Here is a 19,996-nt window from a genome sequence, read left to right as displayed (position 1 = left end):
ATTATTAAGTCCCTGTGGCTACAAGGTCAAATTTTGAGCTAGACAGTAGTTAACTAACTTAGTTGAGATGTTCATGCTGGTTCTATGAAGGTCAGTACTAGAGACTAGATAGTGGGATAAGAGCACTGGACCAGGAGCCTAAATTCTGGGGACCTAAATCCTGCTCTGATATTTTTGATCAAACTGAATGTAGTCAAGCCAATTCACTTTTCATATGCTTGTGTTGTTAGCCTCACAGTGTGTGGGTCAAGTGATGTGATGTGCCAGTCACTGCTTTTAGATACATCAGTGTGAAGCTGAAGTCAAATCGAAACTATATATTTCAATCTGGACAGAAATTTAAAATGTTCTAACCCTTCTTTATTCAAAACACTTGAATTTAAATCCCTCTTGAATCAGCCTAAGTGGGCCCTGGCAAACACTAGCACCACTGTACTGATCCAGTCTTTACTGAGTGCTCAAAGTGAGCGACAACTAAAATAGGACGTTGCAATTATGTAAAGAACATTCGAGTAAAAACTTGAACCGAAGTATGACAAAGGAGGTGGTGGTGGGTCCCTGTTTTGTATCAATTAAAATATTGACCCTCTTTCTAAATTCATTATTTGCAGAAAATGTTTATTTCTGTGCTAATGAACAGACCTGATAAATCTAGTCAAATCTTACTATGTTTTCATGTTTTCTTGGCTTTCTCTCCTTGCCCTCTGATGTTTAGTTTCTGAAGGTAAGTACCCTCGTGCCTCCACCTGTCTTTCTGTAAACACGCATGCTGAAGAAAAGGGACGAGCTGGGCAGGGCCTGAGTCAGCCAGGCTGGACTGATGGGAATTATGTGCGCATGTGTAAAGGTAATTATTACAAAGAAGTGAGTCACACTGCATTCTCCACTTCTGTCACTTACCTCCAGCAGATGAGTATCAAATCCTTTTATTTTTGGCCCAGGAACTGGTGGAAGGATGCAGGTCACCATGCTATAAAATAATTTGTGAGAAAGAATAGATGACTCACCTCGCTTTGTTTTTTTTTTTTTCTGTTTGTTTGTTTTTTTCCACCTCGCTTTGTAAGTTTTGAAAGATTAATATTCTCTCCAAACACCTGCTACCTGGACTTTGGTAGATAGATTTCTCGGGTTCCGTGAGACTAACAATCAATGGTGAAGACAATTAATAATTTTAGGGGCCTACATCCTAATTAGTTCTGGCTCATAGAGGAGGCTGATACTGAAATGAATGGATTATTTGGACTACTTGCTTTTCTTGATTTGAGTTGCTCTTACGAGAGTTTTACTATTGCACAACCGGGAGCCTCAGTTTGATGGAAAGAGCACCAGCTTCAAAGGAGTCCATTCTGCGACTTTTGCTAGTACTGATAAAAGATTTTCTACGGGGTGAACACATTGTAGCTATGGCTAAAGTGAAGTGCTTGACTTATCTGTAGGTTTCCGTCATTTTCGTATTATCTTTTTTGCTGCAATCCCTGACAACCATGATTGGGAGGAGGGGTGATAGACAGGGAAGTACCTATGGCCTTTCAAAGCCACTGCTACGACCATAATCAGACAGATGACAGCAGAAAGAACGGCCACAAAGATCCACACGATGGTATCTTTCATGGTGACATCTAAAAAGCAAACAGTCGGAAAGCTTTGATCACATCAAAGCATCATTAAGAACAAACAAGACTAATAAGCAAAAGTTATGAACAAAGGGTTTCCCCCCTTCCCTACACTTCTTTTGATTTGAATAACAATCCAAAGAGAGTAGCATACGTGACGAGTTTAATTTTTATTATTAAATTTTAATATGTTGTGTATATTTGACAATACTGTACAAATTTCAAAACCCTTTTATATATTATTTCATTTGATCCTTTAAGAGGAAATTCAAGGTCACAAGGTCCATTGCAGTAATAATAATAAAGGCCTTCATGCGTGAAGTCTTGCTAAAGCCATCAATGGCTTTTAAGGTCGTCTTTACATATACTGCCTTGTATATAAAAATTAGGATACAGAGACTCAAAGAGTGATTTCCCCATGAACATGTAAACTATAAAGTTGCAGTTGGGATTTGAGCTCAGAACATCTGCCTTTAGACCTTGTGCTTTTATTTATTTATTTATTTATTTATTTATTTATTTATTTATTTAAAAAAGATTTTAAAAATTTATTCGAGAGAGAGAGAGAAAGAGAGAGAGAGAGAGAGAGAGAGTCAGAGACACAGGCAGAGAAGCAGGCTCCCTGCTGGTGCGGGACTCAATTCCAGGACCCCGGGATCATGCCCTGAGCCAAAGGCAGACACTCAACCACTGAGCCACCCAGGCCTCCCTTGCTTTTATTTATTTAATAAGATCCAGGGCTGAACTAGATGCCCATGTGGATTTCATGACCCACAGTTCAGTGCTCTTTCAATGCCAAGCCAACGCACACCCCCGTACTTTGGCCAGGTGAGTTGTCAGAGAGCTAGGCTTTGCCATGTGGTTCTGGGTAAGACCTCTAACCTCAATGAGCTTCACTTTCCTCACTTTTGATTCCTAATGCTAACCCTATTCTCTCTGAATACCTGAGTGGGTTGAAAGGGCCACATAAGGGAAAGACTTTATAAACTCTAACATACTTTAGAAATGCAAGAGGAACCATTCTCTCGTGGAGCGCCAGCCGCCATGTTTAATGGCACTTAGACTGGAGAGCCTCTGATGCACACTGTACCTTCACACAAGAACCAAGATGTAACCGACATCATGGACTGAAAACTGGTTCATGCCTTTCAGATGGCAGACCAACTTACAGATTTTGGCACAACTAGATGATAACCTTGAGCAAATTAGAGGGATTAGGGCAGAATGAATGACAAGCCCTCTGAGGCATGCCAAGCCCATGTTGGCAGCCTTATCTTGGAAACTGGCCCTCGCGGACAGTGATCCACTGTGCTACACTTCCAAGTGTCTTTGATTTGGATGGAGAGATGATAAAGTCACCTCTATTTATTCTTTGGGCCAACACTTCAGGTGGTTTCTCTGTTAGTAGTTACTATATCCAAACTTACTAAATTCATTTTGTTTTAAAAATATTTTGGAATATATACAAAAGGGGGCCAAGACACTCACCATTAGGTATCTGAATGGAGCTCTCTGGGCTCCACTCACTCCAGAATCCATGGTCTGGCTTGCAGCGAACCTGGACAAGGTATTTCTGTCCTGGATATAAGCTGAGAATCTTAAACTGAGTCTGCTGCCCAGCAAAATGAGTCTAGGAACAAACAAGGAAAATAGATGTCACTCTGACTTGTGTTATGTTTTTTCATAGACCTTTCCCCTAGATAATAAGCTATTGGAGGACTGAAGCCAGCAGAATCGATTTTGTAGATCAATCTCTGTTCTCTCCATTCCACCCTCTTAGCCTATCTTTTCCTCCTTGCATTGCTCACACAAAAATTAATGGGTTTTCTATCTCTCCATTGGGAACTCCATCAACATCGAGTCAAATATTCTAGTAGTCCTTATCCTCTACCCCCTTCTAAATTCTACTTTATGGAAGAAAACCAAGTGAATACAATTGAAAAATGGTTATTTTGTCAACCCTAATGATTTTATAGATTCAAGGATTACGAATTGGTATAAAGCCCCTAGGTGAAAGAGAACTGGGCCTTCAAGTTTGTTGAAACAATAGCGTACAAACAAAATAAAACTTTACAATTGAGAGATCAGGTTGTCACCTCTCTGATCTCAGAATCAGTCTTAGCATCATTTCTGGTGGGCTAACCAGAGGATTTCCATCTCCTGGCATGATGCAACATGAGGCCCATAATATCACCTCTGAAGTACTCTTGTCAAAAACTGTTCAAATTGAATCTGATCAAATTTTTAGATCTAATTGTCTGGTTACATGAAATACAGGGGCAGAAAAATTAGCCAAATGACCTCACAGAGAACTCATCAGACAAAAGCAGAAGGTGGGACATTCTATGGGACAAGTGGTCCAGTCTCCTGCGCATGTTGAGACCAAAGCAATATAACAACTGGTCTTGGAGTGGACTCTGGTTTGATCAAACTAGCTGTTAAGGGTATTTTTCTTGAAGCAACTGGGGGAGTTGAAATATGGACTGGCCTTTAAATGTTATTAAGGAATTTTAATTAATTTTCTATGTGTGATCCTATTTTGGCTATCTTTGGAAATGTTCCCTTTTTTAAAAAAATGCATTTTTATCATTGCTAATGGGCTTGAGAGTATCTTTTTTAAAAATTGAAGCATAATTAACATACAAGTGTTATATTAGTTTCAGGTGTACAATTGGTGATTCAACAATTCTATGTATAACTCAGTGCTCATCACAATAAGTGTAATCTTAATCTCTATTTCACCCATGTCCATCCCACCACCCTCTGGTAACCACCATCTTGTTCTCTGTATTGAAGAGTCTTTTTGTTTGTCTCTTTGTTCTTTGTTCATTTGTTTTGTTCCTTAAATTCCACATATGAGTGAAACCAAATGTTCCCTTCTTTTTTCTTTTTTTAAATTTTAAGTAGGTTCCACACCCAGTAGAGGGCTAGAACTCACAACCCTGAGATTAAGAGTCACACACTCCACTGACCGAGCCAGCCAGGCACCCCTCAAATGTTCCCTTTTAAAAAGAGACATATACTAAAATATTTCAGAGTGGACTATTATAATGTCTATAATTTAATGTATTATCTCTTCTTTACATTGAAGTATTTGAAAGCGAATAAAATAGCATTGACCATGGGCTGATTATGCTGAGATTTTTTTCTTCCTACTTAGTGCCATGTAAGTACATTCACAAGTGTCTCAACCTAAGATATCCTGAGGGAGGAGGGTTGGAGACCTGGTGGAAGAAGCTGATCAGGGCAAGCAGTTAGCCCTGTCAGAGTATGAGGATGAGCCCCCATCAATCCCAGTGGAAGGGAGGAGTTCCTTCCACTTCTGGGTGGGTCCCATCGGTATCAAGAGGGCAACATGGTCACCCAGTAATGAGGAGGAACGACTTGTTCTCAGCTGTGAGGGCTTCATCTGTGCCAAGGACTTGACCCTTTCCGAAAGCTTCTAGTTGACTCACCTCCCACTCAGTTGCTTTCTTGGGTTTTAACCGAATTTCATACTGGAGTGTGAGCCAACCAGATCTAACATCAACCAGGGTGGGTGGGTACCATTTCATCCACAGATAAGGCTTTTTGTCTTCTGGTTGTTTTAGTTCCAAAGTTAGGTTCACAGGAGGGTCTGGTTCAACTGTAGATAGGAAAGAAACTCCATATTTAGTGCAAGTGGTATCTGAACACAGAACTATATGTGTTCTTAGAGGCAAGCTCTCTCTACTGTTTCACTCTGCCGTGGTTAGGAGACTCTGTATTTGACATCAGGTGTGAGTCAGCATAAGTGGGGTCAGGTTGAAGCAAACAAGATGCAAAATTTAAGAAGGCACGAATGGTCAACAAGCACAGGAAAGGTGCTCAAAAATCATTGGGAAATGCAAGTCAAAACCACAATGAGATACCATTTCCTACCCACTAGGATGGCTAGAATTCAAAAATGAAGAATAGCAAGTGTCGGTGAGAGCACTGGAGACACCGGAACCCTCATTCATTGCTGATGGGAAAATTAAGTGGTACAGCCACTGTAGAAAAAGTCTGGAAGTTACTTAGAAAGTTAAATACAGTATTACCATGTCACCCATCAATTTCGCTCCTATGTAGATACCCAAAGGAATTGAAAGTAGTGCTCAACAAAAACTTGTCCCTGAGTGTTCATAGTACACCATTCACAGTAGCCAATAGGTGTAAACAACCCCAAAGTCCATTAACTGATGAATGAATAAATAATATTCATATCATGGAACACTATTCAGCCATAAGAGGGAAGGATGTACTAACACACACTAGATTCCCATAGATGAATCTTGAAAGCATTATGCTAAGTGAAAGAAGCCAGATATAAAAGGCCACATAGTCTATAATTCTATATAGAATTAGACAGAGATTAGAAAGCCGACTAATGGTTGTTCTAGGGCTGGGAAAAAGCAGGGAATCCAGAGTAACTGGTTAATGGGTATGAAGTTTCCATTTGGAGTGATGAAAATGTTCTGGAACTGGATAGTGATGGTGGTTGCATAACAGTGTGAATGAACTAATACCACTGGATTGCACATTGTAAGATGGGTAAAATGGTGAATTTTCTGTCATGTGTATTATGCCACACACACACACACACACACACACACACACACAATAAGGGGACATTAATTCTCAGGTTCCTTTAAGTGCAGGTCTGTGAGGGCCTTCTGCAGAGTGCCTTGGGTACCAGCTTGTCTGCTTGTCTTACCCTAATTTCAGTCCTGCTGGCCAGTAATATTTTCTCTATTCATCTATTACCTCTTCAAATCAGTCCCCATGCCAGGCGGGAAGTGAACATAATTGTAGTGTATTTGGCATTATAACCTATGGTTGCCTTAAAAAGCGAACTTTAGGAAATTTGCCCCTAATCCTAATGCTTACATGTTACTAAATAAATCCCTAAGAAAGATCATTTTATATGTACTTCCTAAACAAACGTCACCCATTTACTGAGAAATGCCTCAAAAACTATTAGTACAAAACTGCCAGCAAAATGGTTAGAATGAATCCTTTAAAGCAAAGTTTCTCAACCTCAGCATCCTGTATTTTGGGCCAGACACTTCTTTATTGGTGGGGTGGGGCGCTGTCCTGAGTACTGGGGGGTGCCTAGCAGCATTCTCGCCTGCACCCATTAAATGGCAGTAATCCCCCGGCCCTCCTCCCCAGCTGCTGATAATCAGAGATGTTTCCTGTCATTGCTAAATGTCCTGGGGGAGGCAACATAGGCCCTCGATGAGAATCACTGCTTTCTGGCTCAGAGGTTTAGCGCCTGCCTTCGGCCTAGGGCATCATCCTGGAGACCTGGGGTCGAGTCCCACGTCGGGCTCCCGGCATGGAGCCTGCTTCTCCCTTGGCCTGTGTCTCTGCCTCTCTCTCTTTCTCTCTCATGAATAAATAAATAAATAAAAATCTTAAAAAAAAAAAAAGAATCACTGCTTTCAAGCACCTTCAACATTGCTAAATGTAATTCAATGGCAATAGCAACAAGGACATAATCTATTTCAGAGATTATCTGCCAACGCTGTCATTCCGAACTGCAGGTTGTCACTGGCTGAGGCTCGGGGTGAGAGCCACGGACCCCGTGGGAGGCGGCCCCAGGGGTCCCCGCTCCGCCCCACAGACCCTCCCGCCCACGGATCCCGCCCGAGACGCCCCGAGGGAACGGCCGGCGCTGCAGAGAGAAGGGTCTGTGCCTCTAACAAGGTAGGAAGGCGGAGAAAGAAAATAAAAAATAAATAAAATAAAACAGAATCCGGTGGGGGAGGGGCCGGGAGGAGCGGGGCTGGGGGGGCGGCGGGAGAGCCCCGACCCCCGGAGACACGGGGACTTTACAATCCGCCCCGGATCCTTCCCGACGCAAAGGCGCCCAGCAGGGAGCTCGGGCAGGACCGCAGGGTGGGGGGCCTCCAGGTTCCCGGGGTCACTAACAGGAGGGGCGCGCGGCGGGGTCTGGGAGCAGCTCAGGCGGCGGCTGCGGGGGAAGGGGCTGCACCCTGCTGCCTTCGGGGCTCCCGGGAGCGCGATTCCAGGGGCGCAGGCCCGGATCCCAGGGCCCCGGGGGAAACGACCCTGCACTTCCCAAGGACAGGCGGGGAGGGCCCAGGACCGCGAGGACCCACCTGCTGGGGCGACCCCGGGGGAGGCGGGGAGGGCCCAGGACGGGGAGGACCCTCCTGCTCGGGACGCCCCCAGGGGAGGCGGGGAGGGCCCAAGACGCGAGGACCCTCCTGCTGGGGCACCCGTGGGGGAGGCGGGGAGGGCCCAGGACGGGGAGGACCCGCCTGCTGGGGCGCCCCGGGGGAGGTGGGGAGGGCCCAGGACGGGGAGGACCCGCCTGCTGGGGCGCCCCGGGGGAGGTGGGGAGGGCCCAGGACGGGGAGGACCCGCCTGCTGGGGCGACCCCGGGGGAGGCGGGGAGGGCCCAGGACGGCGAGGACCTACCTGCTGGGGCGGCCCCGGGGGAGGCGGGGAGGGCCCAGGATGGTGAGGACCCTCCCGCTTGGAGTGCCCTGGGGGAGGCGGGGAGGGCCCAGGACCGGGAGGACCCTCCTGCTCGGGACGCCCCCAGGGGAGGTGGGGAGGGCCCAGGACGGGGAGGACCCGCCTGCTGGGGCGCCCCCGGGGGAGGCGGGGAGGGCCCAGGACGGGGAGGACCCGCCTGCTGGGGTGCCCCCGGGGGAGGCGGGGAGGGCCCAGGACGGGGAGGACCCGCCTGCTGGGGTGCCCCCGGGGGAGGCGGGGAGGGCCCAGGACCGGGAGGACCCTCCCGCTTGGGGTGCCCTGGGGGAGGCGGGGAGGGCCCAGGACGGGGAGGACCCGCCTGCTGGGGCGACCCCGGGGGAGGCGGGGAGGGCCCAGGACGGGGAGGACCCGCCTGCTGGGGCGCCCCCGGGGGAGGCGGGGAGGGCCCAGGACGGGGAGGACCCGCCTGCTGGGGCGCCCCCGGGGGAGGCGGGGAGGGCCCAGGACCGGGAGGACCCTCCCGCTTGGGGTGCCCTGGGGGAGGCGGGGAGGGCCCAGGACGGGGAGGACCCGCCTGCTGGGGTGCCCCCGGGGGAGGCGGGGAGGGCCCAGGACGGGGAGGACCCGCCTGCTGGGGCGCCCCCGGGGGAGGCGGGGAGGGCCCAGGACCGGGAGGACCCTCCCGCTTGGGGTGCCCTGGGGGAGGCGGGGAGGGCCCAGGACGGGGAGGACCCGCCTGCTGGGGCGACCCCGGGGGAGGCGGGGAGGGCCCAGGACGGGGAGGACCTGCCTGCTGGGGCGCCCCCGGGGGAGGCGGGGAGGGCCCAGGACGGGGAGGACCCGCCTGCTGGGGCGCCCCCGGGGGAGGCGGGGAGGGCCCAGGACCGGGAGGACCCTCCCGCTTGGGGTGCCCTGGGGGAGGCGGGGAGGGCCCAGGACGGGGAGGACCCTCCCGCTTGGGGTGCCCTGGGGGAGGCGGGGAGGGCCCAGGACGGGGAGGACCCTCCCGCTTGGGGTGCCCTGGGGGAGGCGGGGAGGGCCCAGGATGGGGAGGACCCACCTGCTGGTGTGACCCCGGGGGAGGCGGGGAGGACCCAGGACCGGGAGGACCCTCCTGCTCGGGACGCCCCCAGGGGAGGTGGGGAGGGCCCAAGACGCGAGGACCCTCCTGCTGGGGCACCCCTGGGGGAGGCGGGGAGGGCCCAGGACGGGGAGGATCTGCCTGCTGGGGCACCCCTGGGGGAGGCGGGGAGGGCCCAGGACGGGGAGGACCCTCCTGCTCGGGACGCCCCCGGGGGAGGTGGGGAGGGCCCAGGACGAGGAGGACCCACCTGCTGGGGTGACCCCGGGGGAGGCGGGGAGGGCCCAGGAAGGGGAGGACCCTCCTGCTCGAGATGCCCCCAGGGGAGGTGGGGAGGGCCCAAGACGCAAGGACCCTCCTGCTGGGGCGCCCCCGGGGGGAAGCGGGAAGAGCACAGGATAGGGAGGACCCTCCTGCTGGGCCCCCCAAGCTGTGCAGATCAGCGCCCCCGCCCCCCGAACATCCAGGCCAGTGCAGACTGGGAGACTGCAGGTGCTTACTGGAGGAGCGGACTCCAGGGCTGGAGAGCTGGCCGCCGCCAGTGTTCCTCCTGGTGCCACCCTGTGCCTGGGACAGAGCAGGGCCACCAGGGAGCAGGGGCCTCACAGGATAAACAGCTCCCACTGAGCTGTGCACCTGGCAGGGGCGGGGCAGCTCCCCCAGGTGGACACACCTGAGAATCAGCACAGCAGCCCCTCCCCCAGAAGACCAGCTGGAAGGACGGGAAGAGCAGGTTCTTGACCCAGAAGCACTGGAAAGCTCCAGGGAAGTCAAGGGATTTACAGTATTTAGAACCAGATACCCCTCCTACCCCATTTTTCCAGTACAAATAGTTTTTATCAGACTGAACATTTCTGATATTTTTTTCTTTTCCCATCTTAACTACAATATTTTACCACCTCTTCATTTTTAAGATTCTTCCTTTTTGACTTTCATATTTCTATAATTACAGGTCCTAGATATATTTTCCACTTCTTGATTCCCTTGAACATAATTTTGGGAGATATACAAGATATGTTTTTGTTTTGTATTTTTGGTTTTCTCTGCCTCATTTTGTTCTACAATGGAGGAAGTTAATACCTTCTAAAACATGACCAGCATGCACCCAGAACCAAGTAGTATACCATGCTGGCTCATTCTGTGAGATTCCTCATTCCCATTCTGCCCCCTTCTTTTATCTCATTTATGTTTTGGTGGTCAATGTTGGGGCCCTCTACAAGTATTTCTGGTTTATATAAATTTGGGACTGAGCATCTTCTAATATACAGAACTTAATATACTCAGAAACAAGAGGATCACTTCGTCACCACCACCAGCTCCCAGTCCCCCCCCCCTTTTTTCTTCTCTTTTTTCTCTTTATTTTTTCTTTTTTCTCTTCTTTTTTTTCTTTTTTCTCTTCTTCTTTGGGATTCTTGGTCTTTTATTTTTTACTACTTTGTTTTAAAATTAGTTTTTCATTTTAGTGGTCCTTTTGTTTTATTTCACTCTGATCTTTGTTTTCAATTTCTGGTCTCTGACCTCATCAGAATCATCTAGGGTGAAATTTACTTAGGCTGTGGTTGATATTCTTGACACAGCCTGCTCATGCAGCCACACTGCACTGAGAAAAATGACTAGAAGGAAGAACTCACCACAAAAGAATCAGAAACAGTATTCTCTACCACAGAGTTACAGAATATGGATTACAATTTGATGTCAGAAAGCCAATTCCAAAGCACAATTATAAAGCTACTGGTGGCTCTGGAAAAAAGCATAAAGGATTCAAGAGACTTCATGACAGCAGAATTTAGATCTAATCAGGCCGAAATTAAAAATCAATTAAATGAGATGCAATCCAAACTAGAGGTCCTAACGACAAGGATTAATGAGGTGGAAGAAAGAGTGAGTGACAGAAGACAAGTAGATGACAAGGAAGGAAGCTGAGGAAAAAAGAGAAAAACAATGAAAAGACCACGAGGAAAGGTTAAGGGAAATAACCTTAATAATAATAAATGACAGCCTCAGAAGGAAGAATTTACATATAATTGGAGTTCCAGAGAGCGCCAAGAGGGCCAGAGGGCCAGAAAGTGAATTTGAACAAACCATAGCTGAGAACTTCCACTTTGGGGAGGGAAACAGGCATTCAGATCCAGGAGATAGAGAGATCATCCCCAAATCAATACAAACTTTTCAGCACCTTGACATTTAATAGCGAAATTTACAAATTCCAAAGATAAAGAGAAAATCCTTAAAGTAGCAAGAGACAAGCGATTCCTAACTTATATGGGAAGAAGTATTAGGTTAACAGCAGACCTCTCCACAGAGACCTGGCTGGCCAGAAAGGGCTGGCAGGATATATTCAGGGTCCTAAATGAGAAGAACATGCAGCCAAGAATATTTTATCCAGCAAGGCTCTCATTCAGAATAGAAGGAGAGATAAAGAGCTTCCAAGATAGGTGGAAACTGAAAGAATATGTGACGACCAAACCAGCTCTGCAAGAAATATTAAGGGGGACTCTGTAAAAGAAAGAGGAAGCCCAAAGAAATAATCCACAAAAACAGGGACTGAATAGGTATTATGATGACACTAAATCCATAATTTATATGAAGTAAAATTTATTCTATTTCTACTTGCCAGTGGGGTTGCCTTTCTGAGTTTCTTAACCTAAGATCAAATTCAGTTCCCACCCCTATGCTCGTTCCAGTTATTTGCTGCAAGAGAAAATATTCAAGTGTGTATTGGTTGGTGCTGGAAGCTCTTCTAGTTTTTAAGAATAAACCACTGATATAGCATGCTATTGAGATAATATGCAAGTGAACACTTGAGAATCTTAATCTTATTTTCCTTATTGAGTGGTGTTAGGTAAATCTGGAAGAGTTGGGTAACCATGAACCTAATTAGCTAGTTCCCAGATTATTACCCAAGATGAGGGCTGAGCCCAGGCCTGGCCAAGCCATCTCTTGTCCTATGATTCCCTTTGTCACCCCTGCTAACCATCCAGGCCACTACGGTAATGCCAAATTGCCTTGCAGCTGACTGTTGATCATGCAAAGCCAGAAGCAGCATTCAGGTTGCCTTGGTTTTACTTTCCTAATGACTACTCCAAACATTGTGCCTGTGATCTTGGCCATCAGCCTGCTGTTCAAGTAGTAGTATTTACTTCCCAAATTATTTATTTTTAAAATAATAGCTCCAGTTGCTAAGAAGCACATGTATATTGAGAACTGAATCTGGGGCAAATCAGTTGGGGCAATTCCTGTGGGTGTAGAAGCAAATGGACACCTTCTAAGAGCTGCTATTCCATGGAGCAGCTCTGTCTTCCATCAGGAGAGAGAAAGGAGGGGAGAAGGGGACTCTGGTTGTAGGAGGAGGCCTGGAGGGAAGGAGTGATAAGAGGCCCATAAATAGGACAGTCTTGGATCGAAGAGAATGAGAAGGGTCAAGGGAAAGCACAGAAACACAAGGATCTCAAGTGCCAGTCCTACTGCTATGAATGACTTGATAAGAACTGGTTTGAAAAACTCAGTTGAGAAAGATATCGAACATTTTCTTATCTTTCTTTTTGGGGATGCATCCAAAAGCCAAGAAGACTCACACTGAGGTTGACTATTGGTAAATCCATACTGGAGTAACAAATCCCTTTCTTTCCTCGTCGCCCTTCTTCTTACCTATGTAAGTCACGTCGACATAACGTGGATCCGAGGAACTGCTTCCCATCTGGTTTGTGGCATTTATTGTGATGATGTACATTGTCCATATGGATGTGTGCTTCTTGTTGAAGTAACAGGAGTTGGGGCCACTGGTTATGTAGTCTGGGCATTCATGTGTGAGTGTCTCTCTGCAATGAGTAACAGATTAGCAGTGAATAAGAAAGTAGTAAAAAGAGTTTAGTCTTTTCCTGAATAGATCAATGACACTGGTTTTGGAGATTAGACCTTCCACATGCAAGAACCAGAGCTGAGGAACAGCTCCCCACACTTCTGTGTCCTGCCTGTGTCAGCTGGGGGTGAGACAGGGAAGAAGGGTGCTGGAGATGGTGGAAGGGTTACTTTAGGTCCTCAATGACTCTGCTTCTCATCAAAACTTCTCTTCAACAGGTTTTTGTGGGCTTTGTCATATATGCCCCCTGCCAATAAACATTTAAGCTCTCAATGGCCATGGCATTGCCGACCCAGAGACTTGCCACTGGTCATCTCAGGAACTGTGACTCTCCCCTGTATACACACACCAGGGGCCATGCACAATGCAGCATTTATTGCACATATGTGTTGAATTATGTTTCATTAAAAAAAAGATGAAAGAGGGTAAAAATTGCCATCAGCATATTTCCGATTCCACTAAGTCAGCAACAGAGTATCATGACTAAGGAAGGAGATATTTCAGGACCAGGTGGCTCATTAGGCTGCTTACATTTAGACTTCAGGGTCTCCAAGCAAGACACACCATGAAGTGTGAAGGCTTATTTTATTTTGGTTGCCAGTCTGAGTTCCTGAAATCTATTTACATGATACTCCTTTGGGTCCCAGAAGGGATGACAGCTTTGTGTACAACAATGTGCAATCCTTGGGATGCGGGCCAGCTGTCACAACCAGCAACTGTTTTCTTCACTGGGGAAGGATACAGCCCTCCTGGGCTTTCCAGGATGATTTCATTGTGAGTAAAACAAAATTCTCACACAGAGGTGACCTTGTTTAGCCCTCACAGCAACCTTAGCTCCAAATATGCCCTCTGGAAGATCAGAGATCGTGGATTGGCAAATGCTAAGGAAAAATCCTTACCTTCCTTCGCTTATAGGGCTCTTTACTTTCTTGGTCATGAAACAAGTTTGAAAACCTAACTTACCGTGGTTGTTAAGGATTGCATGATACTCCTCTGATATTGCAAAAGTAAAAATTATTAAAAAATTATAAATGGCACAAGGTTTACAGATAGGCATCTAAAATTGACTAGCATTAAGGAAAGATTCATATGTGACCTTGGGCCACAACCTGAGCTTGGGACAGACACTGGGGGTAATGTAGTATTGTATTGCTGGGGTGGCGGCTGAGCTCATGCTCATGGAGAGAGCTCCTCCAGGACATTACCAGGAAAATGTAGACATGGGCAGTGAAGTTCTTTTCTCCGGTGGCAGGGGCCTTACTCGCGCCAATCCAGGGAAGGGTGGTAATTCTAACTTTGGGCCTGGAGACTGAGAGCAGTCGTGTGGGGCTTGATAGGAGAGAAGAGAACTTTTTACCCTTCCTTGTGGTAAGTCAATGTGTAATTAGTGGGAAGTCCTCCATCATCTCCAGGCTTCCACCAGCAGGTGAATGTCTCCTTCTCAGGAGAACGACATTTAAGGATCTCAGGTTTTCCAGGAGGTGATTGTCCTAGAAAGAAGCCAGAAGCCACTTAAGATTACAGTGCATTCAACCACTGGACCATCCTGCTAGTGACAGAAGCAGACTGATGAGACCAGGTGAGCGATGAGGCATGGGGTGCAGGGGCCTGGGGGTGGGGTGCTCTGAAATGCCAGGGTCAGCACCCGGCAACATTCCTCTGGGGGCTGCCTGATGTTGGCGGGACTGAAAGAGAGAATTGTGTGTGTGTGTGTGTGTGTGTGTGTGTCCCCTGTGGGGTGGAGATGGCAACCAGCTAGGATGGGTGACTATAAAATTGCAACAGAGCACATAGGTCAAGAGTGAGGAGGACGCATGTGGACTGAAGAGCATGTGGCCCTTCTGCAATCCCAGGGTCCATGCAGCTGACAGCTTCCCATGGTGTAAGGGTGACCGTGAAAAGAATTCTGTCCCGGGCACAAGCATCCCACGGACACTTGGCTGACACGGGGCTCTCTGGTGCTTCTCCATCTGCTCACGCCATTGCCACACAATTAACTCAATCTGGAAACTTCTGTTCTTGCCCATCATCACCTACGCTCCGCCTTCAGCTGCTCTCCTCCCCTCCCTCATCTTCTCCTTTCCTTCCTGTTTCCCTCCGCATTTCCTTGTTTCCATTTGACTTTGACCTCTGACCCAGGCTCACCGTCTAACTCCTCATTCTCCTGCCCCCATTCCCAAGTCTTGTTTTTCAGTCCCTTTCGTCTTATAGTCCCCCCTTTCCCCCTCAGGTCTTTCTGTGGTGAGGCAGCAAAGGTCCTCTTGTAGTCCCGTGGCTCTTTTTGGGGTCGGAGGCATGGTACGAGGTGAGGGAGTGGGGGGCTGCTCTCCTGGTCACCAGCTGCCACGATGACCCAAGCGCCGTATCTCATCGCAGTTGGAAGCTAGAAGGGCTGAATGAGGTGACGTGGGAAATACAAGGTCAGGAGGATGGCGCTGAATTTTCAGTTGCTTAATCCCCAAAGCCCTTGGTGAGCTGGCCCCCTCTCCTCCTCCTCGTCTGTCAGGGCCAAAGAGGAGAAGAGTGGCCCTGGGAGGCTGCCTTGGGCTGCTGGGCCGGGAGCCCCTGGAGCCCGGCGACCTTCCTGTTGTCCAGCCAGATGCCGAGTGCCCAGCTCGGAGAGTCAGCGCAGAGAGGAGAGGTTTCCAGAGGTGCGGGCCTCGGGAACTCAAGTGCTGGGGGGTTCCCTCTGCCTTCTCTTACACTCCTCTCACCCCACCCCCACCCCGATGCTGGCTCCTAGGTCAGAACTTCTCTGCGAGCACCAGATCAGAGGGAGCAAGTTTGGAGGGGAACACGCAGGGGAAGAGGGGCACCAGCCAGAACTGGCCAGGAAGAAGGAGTCCATGGAACGATATGACCCAGCGCCCGGGCCCGGTGGTGTCAGAGGCGGCTCAGCCACCCTCTAGCTCCCGCCCCCAGGCCCACTGAAAACTCTCTAAAGAATCACAGGAAACCTTAAAACTCCATGCCAGCCAGCCCGGGGTGGGGTTGGCCAGTATTCGTAACATTCCTCTTTCTCCAGGGAAAATTTCTTGAGGACACTCTCACCAGATTGAAGTGATTTGTTTGTTGTGCTTTGTTGGGGCCGGGACGAGCGTGTGGGGCAAAATGCAAAGTTTTTTAAAAACACCCCCCAACCCTAGGGCACAATGGTGAGCACACTCAGAAGCCAGTTAAGGCAACTGTTGATTATGTGAGTACGTCAGGTTTCCCTATGGATTACACTGGAGCTCTGCTCTCTCTCTCTCTCTCTCTCTCTCTCTCTCTCTGGAAGCTTTTCTCTTTCACATGCCACTGGTTATTCACAGCACCTCTAGGAACCTCAAGAGAGGAGGGCGCAGTTGTGAAATTACAATTAGTCATATGTTCCCTTCAGTCACTTTAGCGGAGACAGTGAAAATTAATGCACTGTCTCCCTCTCCTTATAAAATGCACACGGGGGGACAACCACGTAGGTCCACACAGGCGCACACGTATGTCCACATAGAGCCGGGCTCACGAATGCACACACGCACAGCCCCCCTCCCCGTAGATGCAGCTGCATACACATAGAAGTACACGCGAGCACACACGTGGGAATACACACATACGTGGTGGCGCACACACAGATGTGCACTCACGCTGGTGTACGCAGAGGAGCCTTTGCAATCAGATACACACAGGGAAGCAAATACACGCAGAAGTACACACAAAAGTTCTCCCACTCCAAAGTACACAGAGGTGGGCACTCAGAAATAATCACACACCAGCATGCACACTCCAGCCCTGAACTTCGTTTCTCCCATTAGCACAGATGCTAGAGTTAGCTATACACTTCCCACCACACAACAGCAATCCGCTTTAACTCTTTACAGTGTTTCCAAGATTTTCCGCACACGTTCTTTCATGGGAGGTGCAGGGAGCATCGTTGTGCTCCCTTTGAAAATGTGGAAAGCCAGAGAGATTAGGTGATTGGCTCAAGGTCACGCATAGCAGGAAGCCGACAGAAGGGGGACCAAGCCTCCGGTCTGGTCATTCAGACAGCTGCTTCCCTGCACTCCCGGGGTGAGGCTAGAAGGCAGAGCTCAGGGATACACTTTTGCATTCACTGCACTCATTCTTTTGCACTCACTTTTGCATTAATTTCAATGCCCAAAATATTGCAAATAATAGCAGCGAATGACATTTTCATGTCCTGTAACTGCAGCACAAGAGGACTATGTGGACTCGTCACCGTCTCGAGAAACACCCCAGGGTATTAAAGAGAGCAGGACAGTCTCTTTACTTACCATTCAGGAGACTGGTGGTGAGAAAAAGTAGCAAAATGAAAACAGTTCTGGATGCCACACTTTCCTTCATTTTGGCTCCTTTCTCTCTCTACGGGAAATGTATCAGACGTTCACTGGAAGAGAAGGCACCAGGCGACTTTTGTGAATGACTGTCTGGCCAGGCACATGCACCACTGTCTTCTGGGTGTTTGCAACTGATCCTTGCTCCTTGCTTAATGTGAATGACAAAAGAGGAGGAAAGGAATGTAGGAAAATGTAACTTGGTTGGATGGCTTGGCTCAGAAGCATCCATGCACACATGCGAGGAGAAAGTCTGCCACCAGAGGTCATCAGATGACAACGTTCAAGGGCAGCCACGGGGCAGCCGCTCTGGCTCCCCGCTCCCATGCAGACCTCAAAGAGAAATGGTTCTCTTTCCACCCTGCGCTCGCCTAACAATATATCACCCATTTCATGTGACACAGATTGCATGCCCTACCAGAGATCCCTTCTGGGAGGACTTTGATCCGTTAGCCAGAAATAAGCCAGGCTGAAAAGTCAACACACTGGGTAAGTACCCTCAGGAGACTTCAATCTGGCCTCACTGATGTCAAGTCGTGGAGGTGGGGGGGTTTGGGGCGGTTGGGTGGAGCTTCCTCTCCAAGGATAGGCTGAGGAAGAAGTTTGCTGGGCTGTGGGCATACCTGCGAACCACACAGGGAACTCCAGCAAGCACGCTTTTGCTTTCTCCTCTTTCAAGAAATGACAAACCCCAGTAATAATTCAAGTTCCTTGGTTTGGGAGAATTAAGTCAATTTGAAACCTGCAGGGCTTGAGAGTTTAGGGCAATTTATTATTAATACTATTATTTTTACCCTTGGAACAAATTTCAAAGTCTCTAAATGTTCTTCTAAGAAAAAAAAATTTTTTTGAAGACATTTGAAAAAGGTTCACTAGTCTTGTTGGATTCCAAAGAGCTCTCAGAAAACAACAAATTTGATGAACTAAGTGTAACTTCTTGGAAACATATGGCATACATTTTGTTTCAAATCTCAGGATTTTTATAAATCAAGGGAAGAACATGGAGCGCTAAGGCAGCCCATTTTGAGAGATTTGAAACGGCTGGGTGTTGTCTGACGAGCCCTGAGAACACCAACCTTCACCAGTCCCTCCGGGCCAGAGGTGGTTCCCCGTGTGCTAGCTGGACACCACCTCATGGACAGCTTCCAGAAGGCTCTCTCCCCCTGCCACCACTTCCTCTGACACATACTTGCAAATGGAAATCTTAGTGACGACAGAGATTTGGGGCACCTTGGCACCATCAAGTGCTCTCTCTCTCTCTCTCTCTCTGAAAGATTTTATTTATTTATTCATGAGAGACACAGGCAGAGGGAGAAGCAGGCTCTGTGCAGAGCCCAATGTGGGACTCGATCCTGGGACTCCAGGATCACTCCAGGGCCGAAGGCAGATGCTCAGCCGCTGAGCCACCCAGGCATCCCCATCAAGTGCTCTCTTATATTGGGGCTTTTGGTTTAGTAACGGCTACTGTGAGGAAGCCAGTATGCTGTTCTTTGGGGACATTCTAGTTGCTCTTCCAGGATTCCTTCCAAATGCCTCCCTCTCCCCAGGCTGCACATTCTAAACCACCTGCCCCATCCAACCCCTTGGGTCATTCAATTTAAACCGAGTTGCTAAAGGCTCCCAGTGGGTATAACCATGCCCACCCTGTCTGGAGCACTAGCTGTGGGCCAGACACGGTGCTAAGTGTTCTCATCACTTGCATGTCATTTTTTTATTATGCAAAATAATAGAATAATTGTATAACATGCACTCAGACAGGTAATGAATCCTTAGTACTGAGATAAGAGTAGGGACGGAAATAAATTTAGGTAATTTTGACATAAAATACCAGATTCACATTTGATCTTCAGCATATAAAGCAGAAGGAATTCCGCACACCGTCTTTGCTATAACAACGTTGGGAAGGAGGAGTTAAGATGCTGGATCATGGGTCCCTGAGCTTGTCTCATTCCTGGAACATGATAGGTAGTCATCGAATCATTCTGAACACGCACAAAATCACTCAGATATCACAGAACAAAAACTGCAAGTACACACGTAGAAAATCGACCTCCTTTTGGGATGTAGGAGATGTGGATGTTGTCATGGGGAGATATAGCTGTGGTGATGAGGGCAAGAGGGAGGCTACTTCCAGAAGCTTTTGCAAAGTATTATGAGTAGCAGACAGGAAAATCTGAACTTTTAGATGTTTGCTTCCATGGGCATGTTCCTGGGTTAAAGATGCTCAGGTGGTAAATAGGGAGAAATCCCAGGATAACTAATGTCATCACTTGCATTTCAGTTAGCCATCAAGGCAGCCCCTGAGTGGCACAGACTGTTACCCCCCGGCCCCCTCCTCCCCCCGTTAACAGGTGCTGCTACTGAAGCCCAGAGAGGGTCAGCAAAGTCCCATGCCAACGGGAGAGAGAAATACAGTGAATCCAAGAGCATCTGAGGATCATCTTGACTTGCAGAGGGTCTGTGATGGATGGTGCAAGGATTCCTCCTTCCGTGGCGGGGGCGGGGGAGGGGAGACAACAGCAACTACCTGGAGTGAGCAGGTGCGGAGTCGGGAGAGCCAGGGAGGGTTAAGGGTTACCCCAGCTGCCGGTCCCACGTGTGTTGGGGATCTCAGACACTTGGCTCTCGCAAATCCGGCTGCATT

The 19,996-nt window shown here is 48.4% G+C and overlaps 1 protein-coding gene across 9 annotated transcripts in view; it reads right to left on the bottom strand.

The window, feature by feature from the left end:
* Positions 1 to 19,996, bottom strand: part of PRLR (prolactin receptor) — a 174,819-nt gene that overhangs the window by 9,682 nt on the left and 145,141 nt on the right. For 3 of the 9 annotated variants that reach the window (XM_077896246.1, XM_077896249.1, XM_077896248.1), the window contains 7 exons: positions 17,293 to 17,405; positions 14,379 to 14,511; positions 12,811 to 12,980; positions 5,069 to 5,238; positions 3,102 to 3,243; positions 1,520 to 1,619; positions 901 to 970 (listed from right to left, as the gene is read on the bottom strand). In XM_077896246.1, coding sequence (XP_077752372.1) covers positions 901 to 970; positions 1,520 to 1,619; positions 3,102 to 3,243; positions 5,069 to 5,238; positions 12,811 to 12,980; positions 14,379 to 14,511; positions 17,293 to 17,362 — 855 coding nt within the window. In that variant the 5' untranslated portion in view covers positions 17,363 to 17,405. Of the gene's footprint in view, positions 1 to 900; positions 971 to 1,519; positions 1,620 to 3,101; positions 3,244 to 5,068; positions 5,239 to 12,810; positions 12,981 to 14,378; positions 14,512 to 15,166; positions 15,408 to 17,292; positions 17,504 to 19,996 lie in introns of those variants that run through there. The other 6 variants (XM_077896251.1, XM_077896252.1, XM_077896250.1 and 3 more) reach the window with 3 other exon arrangements.

This window comes from Canis aureus, chromosome 4, assembly GCF_053574225.1.
Source record: "Canis aureus isolate CA01 chromosome 4, VMU_Caureus_v.1.0, whole genome shotgun sequence".
Lineage (NCBI taxonomy): Eukaryota > Metazoa > Chordata > Mammalia > Carnivora > Canidae > Canis > Canis aureus.
The sequence above is the reverse complement of the archived record's forward strand: the minus strand, read 5'-3'. Positions and strand labels throughout refer to the sequence as shown.